Source organism: Eucyclogobius newberryi, unplaced genomic scaffold (genome assembly GCF_026437365.1).
Source record: "Eucyclogobius newberryi isolate DKJ021-1_F unplaced genomic scaffold, fEucNew1.0.hap1 SCAF_17, whole genome shotgun sequence".
Taxonomy (NCBI): Eukaryota; Metazoa; Chordata; class Actinopteri; order Gobiiformes; family Gobiidae; genus Eucyclogobius; species Eucyclogobius newberryi.
This window is the reverse complement of record NW_027315801.1, coordinates 34,150,751-34,169,707: the sequence shown is the minus strand read 5'-3', so window position 1 is coordinate 34,169,707 and position 18,957 is coordinate 34,150,751. Positions and strand designations below refer to the sequence as shown.

The window sequence follows — 18,957 nt, the reverse complement described above, 5'->3', positions numbered from 1 at the left end:
CTGCTCTGACCTCAGCTGCACAAACTACAGGCAGGAGGTCTCCAAGAGAGTTGACCACTCCTGTTTTATCCACCACTAATGACGGTAAACCAGTCTGAAAGCAGAGTATTAATATTAATGTGAAATATTCCCGAAGGCTTCAATTGAAATATGTGTTTAGCTGAAGCGACCTGGACACACAATATCAGAATAAGAGTTATGCGCGTGCAAAAACGATGGTTATCAATCGGTTGCAGATTAAAGCCGCGATAATGTTGTTGTGATCTGCAAAATAGGTTGATCAGATGTACAAATCACACTCTAACCGCGAGGCTCTTGCATCTAGCTCGCTTCGGTTTGGATTACTGAGCCAGTTACAGCAGCAGTGTCGTTTGTGCATCTTGTGAAATCTTTCCGGTTAGAACGTGCACTTGATGTGGTCCTTTATGCCCGCGCTGCATCCCCTGCACGCTGCACGCTCGCACCTCGCCTTCTCCAGAAGCGGAGCACAGCCAACCTTTATCATCCTTTTAGTTAAAAGGATGATAAAGGTTCAGAACCAAACGTGCGCGTGTATCAAGGCATCTGAAGACGCGCTCTCTGGCTGTGCGGAATGGTTTTTCCACAGAACACACAGGCGCCTTTCATTTACTCTCACAGATACTAGAGATTTACTCATTAAATAGCGCCGATTTCACGCGTGTCCTAAGTGTATAATATATGTATAATGTATAATAAGAGCCGTGCGTATGTGAAAAGCGGTCACATCCTATTTTCCCCACACGGTTTGATGGAAAATTCAAACAGAAATCAATCAAAAAAAGGATTGAATTGATCCAAATGCTATTAAATAAATGACAATGGACTTACAATACACCACTCAATGCAACTTTTACAGACACGTTTCTCAGCCTCTTACCTCCAGAGTGGGATGGTGGGCCGCACAGCAGGACCACGCCCTGACCCTCGCGGACCCTCACCGGATTCCTCCTCTGCGTCTTGAAGTTCTCCAAGTCTGTTTACCGCAAACACAAACGCAACCAAGACAAATAATTATTCTAACGCTCACAAAATCCACAAACAAATAGGCAAAGCAAATGTTTTGAGCCTGTGTACTCAGATGAAATATGCACCGGGCGAGTCATTTCTGCGGCTGGTGATTTCATATCTGGAGTGAGGAACAGAACGCAGGACTTTGTTGTTCTCCTAAAGCACAAAGCGTGTTTTGTTTGCACAGGCGTCGACACGGTGTGACCGAGTCCTAAACACTCGTGACTGGAGCAGAAAGTAATTCCTCAAGTATAAGTTCCACATGAACAGCTTTAATTGGAAATGCATATTGTTATCACTTTTCTGTGTTCCGCCCGCCACGCACGGACCGGCGACAATTAAACCAAGAAACATCATTTGTGCGGCGACTGATTGCGTGTAGACAACCCCACTGTGAGACGGAAAATACAGACCGCAATCCTCGCTCACTTTGTTTTCTCATTTAGCTATTCATTTTTCACCTTTTGTGGCTGGTGCTGATGCGGGGAGGAATATGCAACTGCCACATAATGACATAATCAAGGCTGGATTCAGAAAGAATGAAGAGGTAACACCTCCAGTACAAGCACAGCACAATACACCGCTGGCTCTTTACGGATGTAAGACTGAAAGCCTAAAAAAATATTATAAAAGTCTGCTTTTGTGTATTGCGTAATTATTGTGTTTCTCTTGTAAAGCTTCAAAAATGTAATTAGCAGATCATTGGGTTCTTTTCATGTTCTCTGCAGACAGATGGGTGGATGCATTAGCAGCCAATTCATAATCCAATGATGAACCAAGAGTCTCGCAGTCTAGTGCTGTCTCCGTCTGAACTCCAGCAGAAGACAAAGGGTCTCGCTCCAGCCATTTGCAAGATCCCTCAGCGTCTGCGAGTCCACGGCAACCACGCACATTTATGGCTTTGATGTATTTGTGAAAAACTGTAATAATTGTCAGGCTGTTGTGCCTGAACATGAACTTGCTTTGTGGGAGCAATGGTCAGGCTCAAAATGCAGCTACGGCACAGAAAAACATACAGACAATACTACTAGACTAGACTTATATATACTATACTTCAATTACATGTAGCATTTAGAAAGCTTCATTACTTGAGTAGAATTTCTTCAGTTTAACGATTTGAAAAAGGTCTTTTGCCAGAAAAAAAACATTTCTTGACGTTGTCGCGCCGTTAAAACAGAAGGTCATTAGGCCAAAGCGCGTCTCCCCATGGTACAACCAAGAACTGCGTTCACATAAACAAAGAGTTAGAAAGTTAGAGGGATTATTTCGTCGCTCTCACACCGAAGAATCCCTAAAAGCATGGAAAAGTTGCCTGCTGTCCTATAAGCAGGCTCTGCGTAAGGCCCAAACCAGATATTATTCAAATCTAATAGAAGTCAACAAAAGTAACACTAAATTCCTTTTCAGCACTGTAGCTAGGCTAACAAACTGTCACAGTGCAGTAGAGCCCTCAATCCCAGCTACACTCAGCTCTGATGATTTCCTCCTATTTTTTAATAATAAAATAAAAACAATCAGAGATAAATTAGATGAAATTACCCCCGCTATTAGCCCTGAACTAGCCCAAGCTGTAAATCTAACGTCCCATATAAATCCACCTGTAAACCTAGAAAGGTTCACAGCTGTTGATCAAGCAGAGATAACTTCAGCCCTTATGTCCTCTAAAAGCTCAACTTGTGTCCTAGACCCCATTCCAAGCGGACTCCTCAAAGACATTCTCCCCCTAATTATAGACCCTATTCTTAATATAATAAATACTTCACTCCAAAGTGGCTATGTTCCACAGTCCTTCAAACATGCAGTCATTAAACCTCTTCTGAAAAAGCCTAATCTAGATCCCGACCTATTGGTAAACTACAGACCTATTTCAAATCTTCCCTTCGTCTCTAAAATCCTTGAAAAAGTTGTAGTAAAACAGCTTTGTCGCCACCTGCAGGACAATAACTTATTTGAAGTTTTCCAGTCAGGGTTCAGAGCCCACCACAGCACTGAAACTGCACTAGTTAAAGTCACAAATGATTTGTTATTAGCCGCTGACGATGGACTGGTCTCAATCCTGGTTCTGTTGGACCTCAGCGCAGCGTTTGACACCATTGACCACAACATTCTACTGCAGAGGTTAGAATGTGATGTAGGTGTTGGAGGAACAGCCCTCAGCTGGTTTAAATCCTATCTATCTGATAGGTTCCAATTTGTTAATGTAAACCAGAGCTCCTCACCAAGCTCTAAAGTAATTTACGGTGTGCCACAGGGTTCGGTACTCGGTCCAATTCTGTTTACTCTTTATATGCTGCCATTAGGCAACATTATCAGGTCACATGGCATTAACTTCCACTGCTATGCAGATGACACTCAGCTGTATTTATCAATGAAACCTGATCAGAGCGATCAAGTAGACAGACTTAGTGCTTGTGTGAAGGAGATAAAAACCTGGATGACACTAAACTACCTGCTTCTTAACCCTGAAAAAACCGAGGTCATTGTGCTTGGCCCTAAGCATCTACGAGACGCTCTATCTGAGCAGATAGTCACACTGGACAATGTCAGTGTAGCCTCCAGTTCTACTGTAAGAAACCTTGGAGTCTTATTTGACCAGGAGCTCTCATTTAAAGCTCATATAAATCAAGCTTGTAAAACAGCCTATTTCCATTTGCGCAACAAGAGCCAAAATCAGAAGAATCCTGCCTAAAAGTGATGCCGAAAAACTTATCCATGCATTTGTAACGACTAGATTAGACTACTGTAACTCCCTGCTTGCAGCGTGTCCTAAAAGCTCCATAAAAAGCTTTCAACTGGTTCAAAATGCAGCAGCAAGATTACTAACAGGAACAAAAAGAAGAGAGCACATTACGCCAGTGCTGAAGTCTCTTCACTGGCTCCCCGTCGAGTCTAGAATCAAATTCAAAATTCTACTCTTGACCCACAAAGTCATAAATGACATGGCCCCATCCTACCTCAAAGATGCTATAGAACCATATCATCCAAACAGAGCTCTTCGCTCTCAGAATGCCGGCCTTCTGGTGGTGCCAAGAGTCTCTAAAAGTACTGTAGGAGGTAGAGCGTTTAGCTACCAAGCTCCTGTGTTATGGAATCAGCTCCCGACCCATGTTAAATATGCTGACACAGTCTCTTCATTTAAGTCCAGGCTTAAAACGTTCCTCTTCGAAATCGCTTATGGTCAGACTAGTTAGGAACAGAAAGATAAACCCACAGCTTCAGCTACGCTGCCCTAGGAGTAACTGTGCTGGGGGAAGTATGACAGCTTGAGCACTATCCTCTTCTTCTTCTGACTACTTATGCTATCAAACAATATTTATTTTTTGATTCCACTTGCAAACTGTTCACCGCCTTCTTTTCTTTCTCTCACTCCTGAGGACCTGTGGACCCAGATGCCCCTCCCCTGGTGAAGTGGTCCCTGCCCTGTGTGGACGGTCCCTCATCTGCCTGAAGAGTGGCTCCAGTTCGCCTCAGTCGGTCCCTCTTCTGCCTGAAGAGTGGGTCCAGCTCGCCTCCGACGGTCCCTCATCTGCCTGAAGAGTGGGTCCAGTTCGCCTCAGTCGGTCCCTCTTCTGCCTGAAGAGTGGGTCCAGCTCGACTCAGACGGTCCCTCTTCTGCCTGAAGAGTGGGTCCAGCTCGACTCAGACGGTCCCTCTTCTGCCTGAAGAGTGGGTCCAGCTCGACTCAGACGGTCCCTCTTCTGCCTGAAGAGTGGGTCCAGCTCGACTCAGACGGTCCCTCTTCTGCCTGAAGAGTGGGTCCAGCTCCAGTCTCCTCGTGTCCGTCTGTCCGTCTGTGAGAGTCGGATCTCTCCTTCACTGGAACTCCTCCAGGTTTCTACGCTTTTTTCCCAAAGAGGTTTTTTTGTAGTTTTTCCTGGCCGAGAAGGAGAGTCTAAGGACAGAGGACCCTGGGACATCGTCCCTCGCCACCACAGACATTGTTGATACATTTCTCCCTGTGGCCCTCAGAGGCAACTGTTGTTGTGATTTTGGGCCTTACAAAAATAAATTGATTTGATTTGATTTGATTTCATTTTGTGTGTTTCAAATCAAATGCTTTGACATGTTTTTCTGTGTCGTGATGTAAAAAACGTGTTGTAATTGTTGAGGCACGAGGTTCACATTTGCTGCAGCGGTTGTTTAGAGAAATGCCAATTTGTGGCGGCTCTTGCATCAGGATCTCACGGTTCACCACATCGGCTGATCTCTGTCCTGTCGGCATTTCCACGTGATCAAATCAAGAGATTTGTGTAAAAGCTTAGACATGCGGCTGCAAACTTTTAATTTGAAGCCAGGTCAATATCAGTCTCATCATCTGGTTCTACAAACGTCTGTCTACAGCACCACCATCTTCACACTTCAAACAACTGATCACACAAAATATGCCACTATTTTAAAATATATCCTTCATGCCAATTTGTACATTCAGGACTTAGACTTATTCAATATTGACTCGGCAGGAGAAAACAGCACAAGTATTTAAGTGCTACATTTAACAAAGAGATAAAACATTCACAGAAAAGTCTGCATTACAAATGGACCTATACAAAAATCTCACATCAGCATTAAAATATAAAGAAACACCAAGAATATAACAATTATGAAGGATATTTAACTATTTCCTGCCTTTTCTCACAAGGATGTGTAGTTCTGGTCCTGCTCTCATCCAGTTCCAATGGGCATGATTAACCAGAGAAATGCTTGGTCCATTGGCATCAGAACAAACATCGTGGCTTAATTGTATAGTAAAGAGTAAAGAGTGATGAAAAATGGGTCAAAAAATGTTACTTTTAGTGATTTGATCTGATGCACAGCACATTACAGCTGGTAAGAACTGTATTATTGCACAGAAGAGACATTATGGAGGAAAATAAAAAAAATACTGTAACTTTTATCAATATCTCTCAACACTTAACAGAATATTTGTACTTTTACTTTTCACTTTTAATTGTAACCCACAGGAGCCTTGAAATAAAATGCCTCAAAAGAAGTCCTCAAAAGAAAATTGTGCAAAATGAGCTAAGCACGTATATTTCTCTTGACACATTCTGCACAATAAATACATTATGGTGGAAAATAAAAGTACTTCTCCAAAAGATATTCCAAAATTAGGGTGGAATATAAAGTTTCAATTGCGCAGTTTCAACTTGCACCAAAAAATGACTTATTTCCAGCATAACACAAATGACTTAAGTGGTGAAGTTCCTCACACTTTAGCGTCTCTCTTTCCTCACAGTATTGGTTTAGTGAGTGACTAACAAGCTGTCTGATCTGCATAAAGTGCTGAGTCAGGCTGTGCGGTCCCCGAGCTGCAGACAGGGGCCCCTTCACCACGTTCACAGTCTAATGTTGTGATTCATTTGACTGCGGTTAATATTCCGCTATTTATCTGCCTCCGATAAGCAGCACTGTGCTATCTACAGACGAGCACATTTAAGACTTCCAGCTGGAGACATTTGCTGTAGTGTTGGACAAACTGTACAGAAGCGATGTGAAGTCACCGCTTTATCTACAGTATCTTCAAAGTCTGTGAAACTCCACGGCTTTTGATGAATGGTATTCAGACAGATGAATGTTGTTTTTGAAAGAGACTGGCTTAATTATTTATCTCCAAAGGAAACATTTCAGCTTTTCCAACCAATCAATGTGCACACGATAGATAATAGAGAAGCCAGACACGCTTTTATACCTATATTGCACTGTTTTTGCTGAGAAATTACCGGAAAATAATTGTAAAGCATCTTAGGTAAGCTTATGAGACGGAGGATTAGGAGGGGAAAGAGGCAGGATTTTGAGATGTTGTCATCAGTCATGGCGCCATCGTGCTTGTAGCTAGATTGTCCTAATTAAGTGTCTGTTGTAATCAGTGTGGTTGGTCTGTTAACGACGTGTGCGTTTAGGAAACACGTTTAGAGAGTTACTCGGAATCAATCACCCGCTTAAAAACAATGACATGTTATAAATATAGTGAAAACATAAATTAGCGTTTTGCAACTTCCAATGTTTGATGTTCATTCATAAAACTACCACTCTTTATTTCAATTTCGAATACAAATCTAAAAGTTCTAATGTATTTGTTGACAATATATTTGTATTGCTGCATTCACCTCTGCTTTACTGTACTTAGATACTAGTTTCTAATGAACAGACCGTGTGATGGTTCTCCCTCTTACAATGGTCAGAGATTGCAGACTTAAATGAGTGTGCAGAAGTAACGCTCCTCGTCCAATTAGGTTCATTCGTTCTTCTGATATCATAATATACTAGTTTCTTATGAACAGACCTTCCTTCCTGTTGCTGTGACGTGTCTCATTTAAGTCTGCAATCTCTGAACATTGTAAGAGGGAGAACCATCACACGGAGAGTCAGAAGTACCATCCAGAATCAACGACACGCCCTCCAGACTGTGAACCGGGACGAGGGGGCACACCCACTGTACCACACCTGGGACACAGCTCTGAAGAAGTCAAACTACAGATCGCGCTGTCGTCTTACTGCTCCGAGTCTGTTCATTAGAAACTAGTATCTAAGTACAGTAAAGCAGACTAGTATATTATGATATCAGAAGACCGAATGAACCTAATTGGACGAGAAGCGTTACTTCTGCAAACACAAGCCGCACATCACTGTCAGCGGAGAATAACAGCCGGCTGACAATAGTGCAACTAGTCTTCAGGATTATCCAACATGCTCCAGTGCTAAACTCACTCACAGTCAGACGGCGCATGGCTCTGATCAATATTCCTCTGGAGGACGGCGCTCACATATGGGGCGGCCGCAGTAAAAAGCAACAACGCCTGACGAGCCGAGCTGTTGTGTGCCGGAGGATCGTCTTATCGCCGGCATCATGGCCTCCACCTCAGCGGGCCTCACTACACCCAGTTCAGCCTTTCGCACTGCTTTCAGAACCATGAAATTGGAAGTGGATTTGCATTTTTGTGCCTGAATTCTCCATTGTGGAAAATCCAGAGGTGATTTGGGGAAATGGAGGGAATTGGAGCTTTGTGATATGCTTACATTTGTCATGTAAATGCACTCGAATGGCTTTAATTTGACACTTTTCCAAACTTGTGACTGCATATGACGTAAACATGGTTTGACTCATCTACGTTTTGCAGTAAATTATCTGATTTACCTTGGATTAAACATGACTTTATCAATGAGCTTTGTAATCGCTAAAAACAATTGTACTCCAATAACATCTAAAGTTTTCTTCTTGTGTCCTTACGTTATACAGAGATTGTCCCTTGACCTTCAGGATATAAAATACCATTATTTGATCCCATTACATCCGTCATGTCTGGACACGTGTGCCAAATCTAATGAAATTTCCTCCAGGCCTTATTGATATATTGTGTTGACAACAATAAGAGGTCACACCAGCCCAGGCCTCTGCGCCTCAATCTAATCATCTCATTCTTGACTTCAGAGGAACGCCGCTTCCTTTAATAACAACCACCGCACTATATTGTATTAAGAAAGTGGAGATTAACCTTAGAACTGTTTGAGATCTTATAGAGACTGTGGTAGCCATGGTCAACCAGAACTATTGACTCTAAAATTGAAATGATAAAGCTAAATACTTTAACATCAGAAACATTTATTGACAGTTTATGGTATCAACAACAGCAAAAATCTCCCTTCTGGATTTACTATTAGGAGAGGCATATATGTGACTGAACGTGGCCAATCCAGTTACATGTCTACCCGAAGACATTTTGAGTTATTCACAGATTCTGAAAGTGTGAATTCAAAGCTTTCCAATGATGTCTCACTCATGTAGATCTGATAATATTTGAGTAAGTTGTGGTCATTTGAATGTAAACAACTCTCAAACACATTCATTGAGAAAACGGGGCTCAAAGTTTCTCACCTGAGTGAGCCCAGAGTCACAGGGGGGCTCATTTGCATCTCATTGAGATAAGCCCTCCCCCTGTCACACTGACACCACCTCCCCCTACAGCTGTCACAGAATGTTTGTATTTATTTACTTATTTATTACTTTTAACCTAAATTCATTGGTCATTGTTTATCCTTGACTGGAAACAGCCCGATTGATTGACAGTGTTGTATTACAATCATTTTAAACAATTTGTTCTTTCTTTTATATCATATTATAAATAAGACAATTATACTGTCCTTGAGGAACTTTTGTCATCTCCAAAAAATATCCCTCGACATTTAAACAGAAAACTTTTCACTGTAAATCACCTTGGATTAAAGTGGATCAAAAGAAGTTCCCAATGGAAACATTTAAAGCTTTCTATGCCGGGCAAAATGAGCTCAACACGGTTTTAATGCCGGTCCTTCAGCGCACCAGGTTAATCGGTGCTTTTACATCCATTTCTCTCGACACATTGGACATAACTCTTGTCTTTTTAGAGTGGAGCGCGCGCATCAGCTTCTGCTGCGCCGTGGAGCTGGTCAAAGCGCAGGGATCGTCCACAAATGTACCACAAATGTACCACAAATGTACCACAAATGTACCACAAATGTACCACAAACGTACCACAAATGTACCACAAATGTACCACAAACGTACCACAAATGTAACAAAAACGTACCACGAACGTACCACAAACGTACCACAAATGTACCACAAACGTACCACAAACGTACCACAAATGTACCACAAACGTACCACAAACGTACCACAAATGTACCACAAATGTACCACAAATGTAACAAAAACGTACCACTAACGTACCACAAATGTACCACAAACGTACCACAAATGTACCACAAATGTACCACAAATGTACCACAAACGTACCACAAATGTACCACAAATGTACCACAAACGTACCACAAATGTAACAAAAACGTACCACGAACGTACCACTAACGTACCACAAATGTACCACAAACGTACCACAAACGTACCACAAATGTACCACAAACGTACCACAAACGTACCACAAATGTACCACAAACGTACCACAAATGTAACAAAAACGTACCACGAACGTACCACAAACGTACCACAAACGTACCACAAATGTACCACAAACGTACCACAAACGTACCATAAATGTACCACAAACGTACCACAAATGTAACACAAACGTACCACGAACGTACCATAAACGTACCACAAACGTACCATAAACGTACCACAAACGTACCACAAATGTAACACAAATGTAACACAAACGTACCACAAATGTACCACAAACGTACCACAAATGTAACACAAATGTAACAAAAACGTACCACAAATGTACCACAAACGTACCACAAATCTACCACAAATGTAACAAAAACGTACCACAAACGTATCACAAACGTACCACAAACGTACCACAAATGTACCACAAATGTAACACAAACGTACCACGAACGTAACACAAACGTACCACAAACGTACCATAAACGTACCACAAACGTACCATAAACGTACCACAAATGTACCACAAATGTAACACAAACGTACCACGAACGTAACACAAACGTACCACAAATGTACCACAAATGTAACACAAACGTACCACGAACATAACACAAACGTACCACAAATGTACCACAAACGTACCATAAACGTACCACAAACGTACCACAAACGTACCACAAACGTACCACAAACGTACCATAAACGTACCACAAACGTACCACAAATGTAACACAAATGTACCACAAACGTACCACAAATGTACCACAAACGTACCACAAATGTAACACAAATGTAACAAAAACGTACCACGAACGTACCACAAATGTACCACAAATGTACCACAAACGTACCACAAATGTACTACAAATGTACCACAAACGTACCACAAACGTACCATAAACGTACCACAAACGTACCACAAATGTACCACAAACGTACCATAAACGTACCATAAACGTACCACAAACGTACCACAAATGTACCACAAATGTACCACAAATGTACCACAAATGTAACACAAATGTACCACAAATGTACCACGAACGTACCACAAATGTAACACAAATGTAACACAAACGTACCACAAATGTACCACAAACGTACCACAAATGTAACACAAATGTAACAAAAACGTACCACGAACGTACCACAAACGTACCACAAGCGTACCACAAACGTACCACAAACGTACCACAAATGTACCACATATGTAACAAAAACGTACCACAAACGTACCACGAACGTACCATAAACGTACCACAAATGTAACAAAAACGTACCACAAACGTAACACAAACGTACCACAAACGTACCATAAACGTAACACAAACGTACCATAAACGTACCACAAATGTAACACAAATGTACCACAAACGTACCACAAATGTACCACAAACGTACCACAAACGTACCACAAATGTAACACAAATGTACCACAAACGTACCACAAATGTACCACAAACGTACCACAAATGTAACACAAACGTACCACAAATGTAACACAAATGTAACAAAAACGTACCACGAACGTACCACAAATGTACCACAAATGTAACACAAATGTAACAAAAACGTACCACAAATGTACCACAAACGTACCACAAATGTAACACAAATGTAACAAAAACGTACCACGAACGTACCACAAACGTACCACAAATGTAACACAAACGTACCACAAATGTACCACAAACGTACCACAAACGTACCACAAATGTACCACAAATGTAACACAAATGTACCACAAACGTACCACAAATGTACTACAAATGTACCACAAACGTACCACAAACGTACCATAAACGTACCACAAACGTACCACAAACGTACCACAAATGTACCACAAATGTACCACAAATGTAACACAAATGTACCACGAACGTACCACAAACGTACCACAAATGTACCACAAATGTAACACAAATGTACCACAAATGTACCACAAACGTACCACAAACGTACCACAAATGTACCACAAATGTAACACAAATGTACCACAAATGTACCACGGACGTACCACAAATGTACCACAAACGTACCACAAATGTACCACAAATGTACCACAAACGTACCACAAACGTACCACAAACGTACCACAAATGTACCACAAATGTACCACAAATGTACCACAAATGTACCACAAACGTACCACAAATGTACCACAAATGTAACACAAATGTACCACAAATGTACCACGAACGTACCACAAATGTACCACAAACGTACCACAAAACGTACCACAAATGTAACACAAATGTACCACAAACGTACCACAAATGTACCACAAATGTACCACAAACGTACCACAAATGTACCACAAAACGTACCACAAATGTAACACAAATGTACCACAAATGTACTACAAATGTACCACGAACGTACCACAAACGTACCACAAACGTAACACAAATGTACCACAAATGTACTACAAATGTACCACAAACATACCACAAACGTACCACAAACGTACCACAAATGTACCACAAACGTACCACAAACGTACCACAAATGTACCACAAATGTACCACAAATGTACTACAAATGTACCACGAACGTACCACAAACGTACCACAAATGTACCACAAACGTACCACAAACGTACCACAAATGTACCACAAATGTACCACAAATGTACCACAAACGTACCACAAATGTACCACAAACGTACCACAAACGTACCACAAACGTACCACAAATGTACCACAAACGTACCACAAACGTACCACAAACGTACCACAAATGTACCACAAATGTACTACAAATGTACCACAAACGTACCACAAATGTACCACAAATGTACTACAAATGTACCACAAACGTACCACAAACGTTCCACAAATTGTATTGAATCCATGTAAGTGGGTTAAAAAATATGCACTTTTCTGACATACTATTAAATAGTATGTCAGAAAAGTACATATTTTTAGATACTGATGAGAACAGAATACTGTACATGTACTTATTACATTATATATTGCTGTTGGACATGCATGACACACATCAGATTAGCATGAATCAATGTATAATCAATGTTGAGATGTCTTGCAAAGTATGTACGGTGCTCAAAGACTTAAAAAAGGTATTAATTTGTGTAACACATAATTGTAATAGAACAATATATAGTCATTACTGGAGGAAGATATTAACAAAACTGAATATCTCTATTTATTATATTTTGAGTATCCGAAAACAATATTCAGATGATGTTATGTCTCATGTCTCTAAATTTCAATTATCAAACAAATGTTAAAAGTCTGTCAATTTAATCACAAAATTGTAGAATTATCACCGTATAACCTTTTTCTTTTAATGAACAATATACAATATACTTTAATTGGATTTTTATTTACATTTATAACCCGAGGAAAGTCCCACTGAGATGTAGGAGGAGCCCTGGCCCAAGAGGGGTGGAGCTTTTGAGTTTTAGGGGAAACAGGAGCACCCAGAGGAGACCTATGCAGACACAGGGAGAACATGCAAGCTCCACACAGAAACCACCCACCAGTCAAACCTGGGACCGTCCTGCTGTGAGGCGAGATCGCTAGCCACATTTTAGCATTTCTTCAAAACAACATTCACAATAAGATCTTATACGATATATTGCCCACCTCCAATTGCAATGTAAAAATCACATTTTTATTTCATTGTGGTATGAAAACCACAAGTATTGAACCGTTTCCTTTGTGTCAAAATCCAGTGTGAAATGTTAGTTCTGTGACAATACTTCTTAGCTCGGTGTCAGAGTGCGTGTGATGTGCTGACGGCTCCTGGAACCTCCTCAGCCTCTCCGCCTGTATCATCTCCGAGCCTCATCTCCTGCTGCTCTTTGTTCTCACACTCTTCACGCCACGAATCCCGAGCCGTGATGGGCACGTGACATTTCAGGACTGATAGGCTTCAAAACGGGCCTAATCAGTACACAGAGCGGCTGCCTGCGCGTCTCCTGACAATTGCAAACCCGCGCTCCACCTTCCCCCCATGTGTAAAAACATGATTATTTATGCAGTCCTATTCCAGTTTGGTCAGAGCTGAGTATTGCTTGCTCCAGTGCTCTGCGGCTCCAAACAGATGTCATTTTCGCCCGAGGCAAAAAATTCAAAAGACTACAAAAGCTGGTGCTTTGACGGAATGAAAAACAGGAGATAGACGTTCGTGTTGGCAAAGTAATTACACCGATATGGAAGTTAAGGAAGTGAGACAGGAGCCTGTAAAAATGCAAATGACGCGCAATTACGGGCCAGAATTGATAGGCGGAATCATGAGCAGGCCAATATACAAGGGAGTCGCATCCGGCAATGCTTTCATAAATACAGTTATTTCACCCTTCATTAAACACACTGTTGCTCGGCTGGATTAAAAAGTAACTGAATGTAGATTGTAGAAGTCTGCATATTCTTCAGCATCTGGGCCTCAGCTTTGTGAAGGAAGGAACCGTAAAAAGGCCATCCAAGGGTTACAGAGCATGAAACGAAGCGATTTACCCGATTTTCAATATAAAATTATTTGACTTGGAAAAATAAATTGCTAGTTGCTTTGCTCATGTTGATGCGATGTTTATAAAATTAATTATACCAGAAGAATCCCACTGCAAATGGCTGTAAGGCACTGTAACTGCTTTTTACAGTGTGATTATTCAGCTCACAATATAATCATAAGGACCAAAAATACAATAATCGTGACAATTTTAATTCAATCTATAGTCCAAAAAATTAGACCGAACTGTAAATAAACTTTATTAAATAAACTGTTATTGTCATATTTAACTTAATTTTGTCTTTCAGAAAGTTCAATTATGTAAAGACGATTTCACTGTTGTTTAACACAGTCTCAATAATCATGAATCATCATTAAATCATTATGTTTTGTTTTTTTAATTTTTATTTTGTGACATCCCCAATTCATTTCAAACCTTTTGCAGCAGTCTACATTTATCGGTCACTTCACACATTAATTCCTGGCATCATAATTATTCTAAGCTCTCTTCACAACTCGTAAAGAGCTAGAGTGTGTTTTGCCTTCATGTTACGGGACTCTCTTAATGTCCGGCACGTCGTTGCAGGATTGGATGTTCCTGTGACTGTGATTGTGTTTTAATCAGGTTAAATTCCTGCTGAAACCTTCTATACAAGCGTTATAGCCAACATGCTACAGTATAGAACTGGGCTAAGTGAGATAACTCAATAATAACATACTAAATCATTCAATGGACTTGACTGGTAAAAGGGACCTCAAATCTTTTTTTAGATCTGTGGTTAGAGGCCCTTGGAGCTCAGGACCGGCTCTGCTGTGCACAGACGGCTAATGCCCTTCTATAACACAGCCGGCATCTGTTGTTGTATAATGTTGCACCCTGCATCAGGGGAAATCCTTTCACTTTACAACAAAAAACAACCCCAGGAGATTAAAAAAGTCAATCGGGCTGAGATAACCAACTAGAGGATTTCTTCCAACTCTCGCTCCAACAGGCTGCGCAACCTTTTAAACATTTATTGTCGACAGGATCAAGAGCCTGATGCTTGGAGAGGTTTAAGTCGTGACCAGATGGTAACTGAAACGGTTATATCATACGTCTAGGGATTAAAAATGCTACTATTTCAGTCCCATATAAGCGCCAGACATTGTTTCTTTTAAGAAACAGCGCTGCGTTAGTATTCATATGCAAACAGTACATAGATCACAAAGAAGTCTGCAAACGCTCAGCCCATTGGAAACACATTCTGTGATGATCTATGCTGCAATTTAAACACCAGCTCCAGACATATGGAATAATTATGGACTCAAATACACGGGGGTTTGTCTTTGGAGGTTACAGTAAAACATATGGACAGAGCCACAACTATCTTCATATTTCGTTATCTACGTCATTCATTTGGATAATGTAGTATTAGACAAGGATATTTAGGGATTGATCAACATAGCACATAATACACATTATACACATTATGTCAGCTAAAAGGTCCAAACAAGGCCAGAATGACAATATCGCTAGTGATTATGATGCAGAGCATTACTGTTTGCACCATTCTGACAAAAACACAACAACAATCCAGCAAAAAATATCCCTAGAAGCTGAATATGTGTGCAATGGCCACAGAAAATGATTGTATATTGCAAAAAGCGCAATGACTGCTTTTGACTTTTCTTTAAACGTGACTTCTATTGTGTTTCCATATATTCATCTCAGTGAATGGAACTCTGAACACTGAAAAGAGAAACTATATTTTGAAGTTGGAGGTGTTTAAAAGCGTCTTAGACCGTTTTAGACTGAGGGTCATATTTAATCCTGTTCATACCATTTATTAATAGACTCCTGGACTACATGTATTATGGTATAAGGGTGTACATTACTAGATTAACCAACACAATCCTAGTAATGTGCAATCCTTTGACCTTTATCAAAGCCCGTAAGCCACACAGAGCACCAGTTTTTTACACATGACACCAACATGAATCCAATAACCTCCTCGGTGAAAGATTCCCTTGACCCGTCCCCTCCCTCCATCACTCCAACACTCACTTAATTAAGTTAAACCAAGAGCAATAAATACGATGTGTGACATATTGACGCTGATGCTCGCCTTCGTTGCCGTGAGACCCGGCGATGGATGGCACCAATCACTACAACACACAGCTTAGGTCAACCTTCAAAAATGGATAGAAAAAATGATGGACTTTGGACACCTTTTCCCATATGCCAAAAGATTTAATGCTGTGTTGTGACAAAGAAGTGGCTGGATGAATATACTTTTGCCACGCTGATGCCAGGACTCGTCACTCTGTGTGGCGGTGGCAGAGAAACAGAGATTTCAATCTAGCTGAGCCATCTGTTCCCAGATACCAGCTCTGTCATTTGATATGGACTGCCCATCAACAGTGGAGGCCTCAAGTTCACCTTGCCATCAGAGACGCCTCCGACCGGCTCTTATAAAATGTGATGGATGAAGACCGTAAAGCATCAATTGGGGTCTTGTCAAGGCCCAGCACACAATCACGGTCTTCATTAGCCAAAAGTCAGGAGTTTAACATGGACGGGCAGAACCAACACTCTGGCTCTAATTATAATCAGGGTTAAAGCAAAAATATAAAGTATAGAAGATATAGACAAAATGTGTGCTTCTTCTGTTAAATAGTATTTGTACTCATCTTTGAAAACTTTACTGCTGATACTACCGATACCCAACTTTAACTGAAACAGACCAAAAAACTCAAGAGGGAGAAACTGCATTTATATGTCTATATATATATAAAGGTATCTATTTATTTATTAATTCATACTTCGAAAGAGGCAAGAAGTTTCTGTTGCAATAAAACTACTCAAAGCCACTTCCCCCAAAAGCCATAGTTACTATGTTGTTGCTATGAAAATGATCAACACTGGCACCAATAATTTATACATTCATCACACTGGCTGAATTTAATTTTTTTAAATTGTAATTTTACTAAAGAGAAATACATTTAAAATAACTGGACCAATTTTGAAAATGTAACAAATCATGGCACAGTTGAAAATGCTGAACAGATTTATCAAGAACAAGCTGCAAGAACTGCAGAGCAGGAGCTGCAGAGCAGGAGCTGCAGAGCAGGAGCTGCAGAGCAGGAACTGCAGTGCAGGAGCTGCTGCAGAGCAGGAGCTGCTGCAGAGCAGGAGCTGCAGAGCAGGAACTGCAGTGCAGGAGCTGCAGTGCAGGAGCTGCAGTGCAGGAGCTGCAGAGCAGGAGCTGCAGTGCAGGAGCTGCAGAGCAGGAGCTGCAGTGCAGGAGCTGCAGAGCAGGAACTGCAGTGCAGGAGCTGCTGCAGAGCAGGAGCTGCTGCAGAGCAGGAGCTGCAGAGCAGGAACTGCAGTGCAGGAGCTGCAGTGCAGGAGCTGCAGTGCAGGAGCTGCTGCAGAGCAGGAGCTGCAGAGCAGGAGCTGCAGTGCAGGAGCTGCAGTGCAGGAGCTGCAGTGCAGGAGCTGCTGCAGAGCAGGAGCTGCAGAGCAGGAACTGCAGTGCAGGAGCTGCAGAGCAGGAGCTGCAGAGCAGGAGCTGCAGTGCAGGAGCTGCAGAGCAGGAGCTGCAGTGCAGGAGCTGCAGAGCAGGAGCTGCAGAGCAGGAGCTGCAGTGCAGGAGCTGCAGAGCAGGAGCTGCAGTGCAGGAGCTGCAGAGCAGGAGCTGCAGTGCAGGAGCTGCAGAGCAGGAGCTGCAGTGCAGGAGCTGCAGAGCAGGAACTGCAGTGCAGGAGCTGCTGCAGAGCAGGAGCTGCTGCAGAGCAGGAGCTGCAGAGCAGGAACTGCAGTGCAGGAGCTGCTGCAGAGCAGGAGCTGCAGAGCAGGAGCTGCAGTGCAGGTGCTGCAGTGCAGGAGCTGCAGTGCAGGAGCTGCTGCAGAGCAGGAGCTGCAGAGCAGGAACTGCAGTGCAGGAGCTGCTGCAGAGCAGGAGCTGCTGCAGAGCAGGAGCTGCAGAGCAGGAGCTGCAGTGCAGGAGCTGCAGTGCAGGAGCTGCTGCAGAGCAGGAGCTGCAGAGCAGGAGCTGCAGAGCAGGAGCTGCAGTGCAGGAGCTGCAGAGCAGGAGCTGCAGAGCAGGAGCTGCAGTGCAGGAGCTGCAGAGCAGGAGCTGCAGAGCAGGAGCTGCAGTGCAGGAGCTGCTGCAGAGCAGGAGCTGCAGAGCAGGAGCTGCAGTGCAGGAGCTGCTGCAGAGCAGGAGCTGCAGAGCAGGAGCTGAAGTGCAGGAGCTGCAGAGCAGGAACTGAAGTGCAGGAGCTGCAGAGCAGGAGCTGCAGTGCAGGAGCTCCAGAACAGGAGCTGCAGAGCAGGAGCTGAAGTGCAGGAGCTGCAGAGCAGGAACTGCTGTGCAGGAGCTGCGGAGCAGGAGCTGCAGAGCAGGAGCTACCGTGCAGGAGCTGCAGTGCAGGAGCTGCAGAGCAGGAACTGCAGTGCAGGAGCTGCAGAACAGGAGCTGCAGAGTAGGAGCTGAAGTGCAGGAGCTGCGGTGCAGGAGCTGCAGAGCAGGAGCTGCAGTGCAGGAGCTGCAGAGCAGGAGCTGCAGAGCAGGAGCTGCAGT

General features: G+C 42.5%; 1 protein-coding gene across 1 annotated transcript in view; it reads right to left on the bottom strand.

Annotated features, from left to right (window-relative positions):
• The window catches only part of LOC140363553 (contactin-4-like), a 218,166-nt gene that overhangs the window by 159,715 nt on the left and 39,494 nt on the right, over positions 1–18,957 (bottom strand). The window contains exon 4 of the mRNA XM_072450184.1: positions 899–994. Within this exon, the coding sequence (XP_072306285.1) occupies positions 899–994 (96 nt within the window). The remainder of the gene's footprint in view (positions 1–898; positions 995–18,957) is intronic.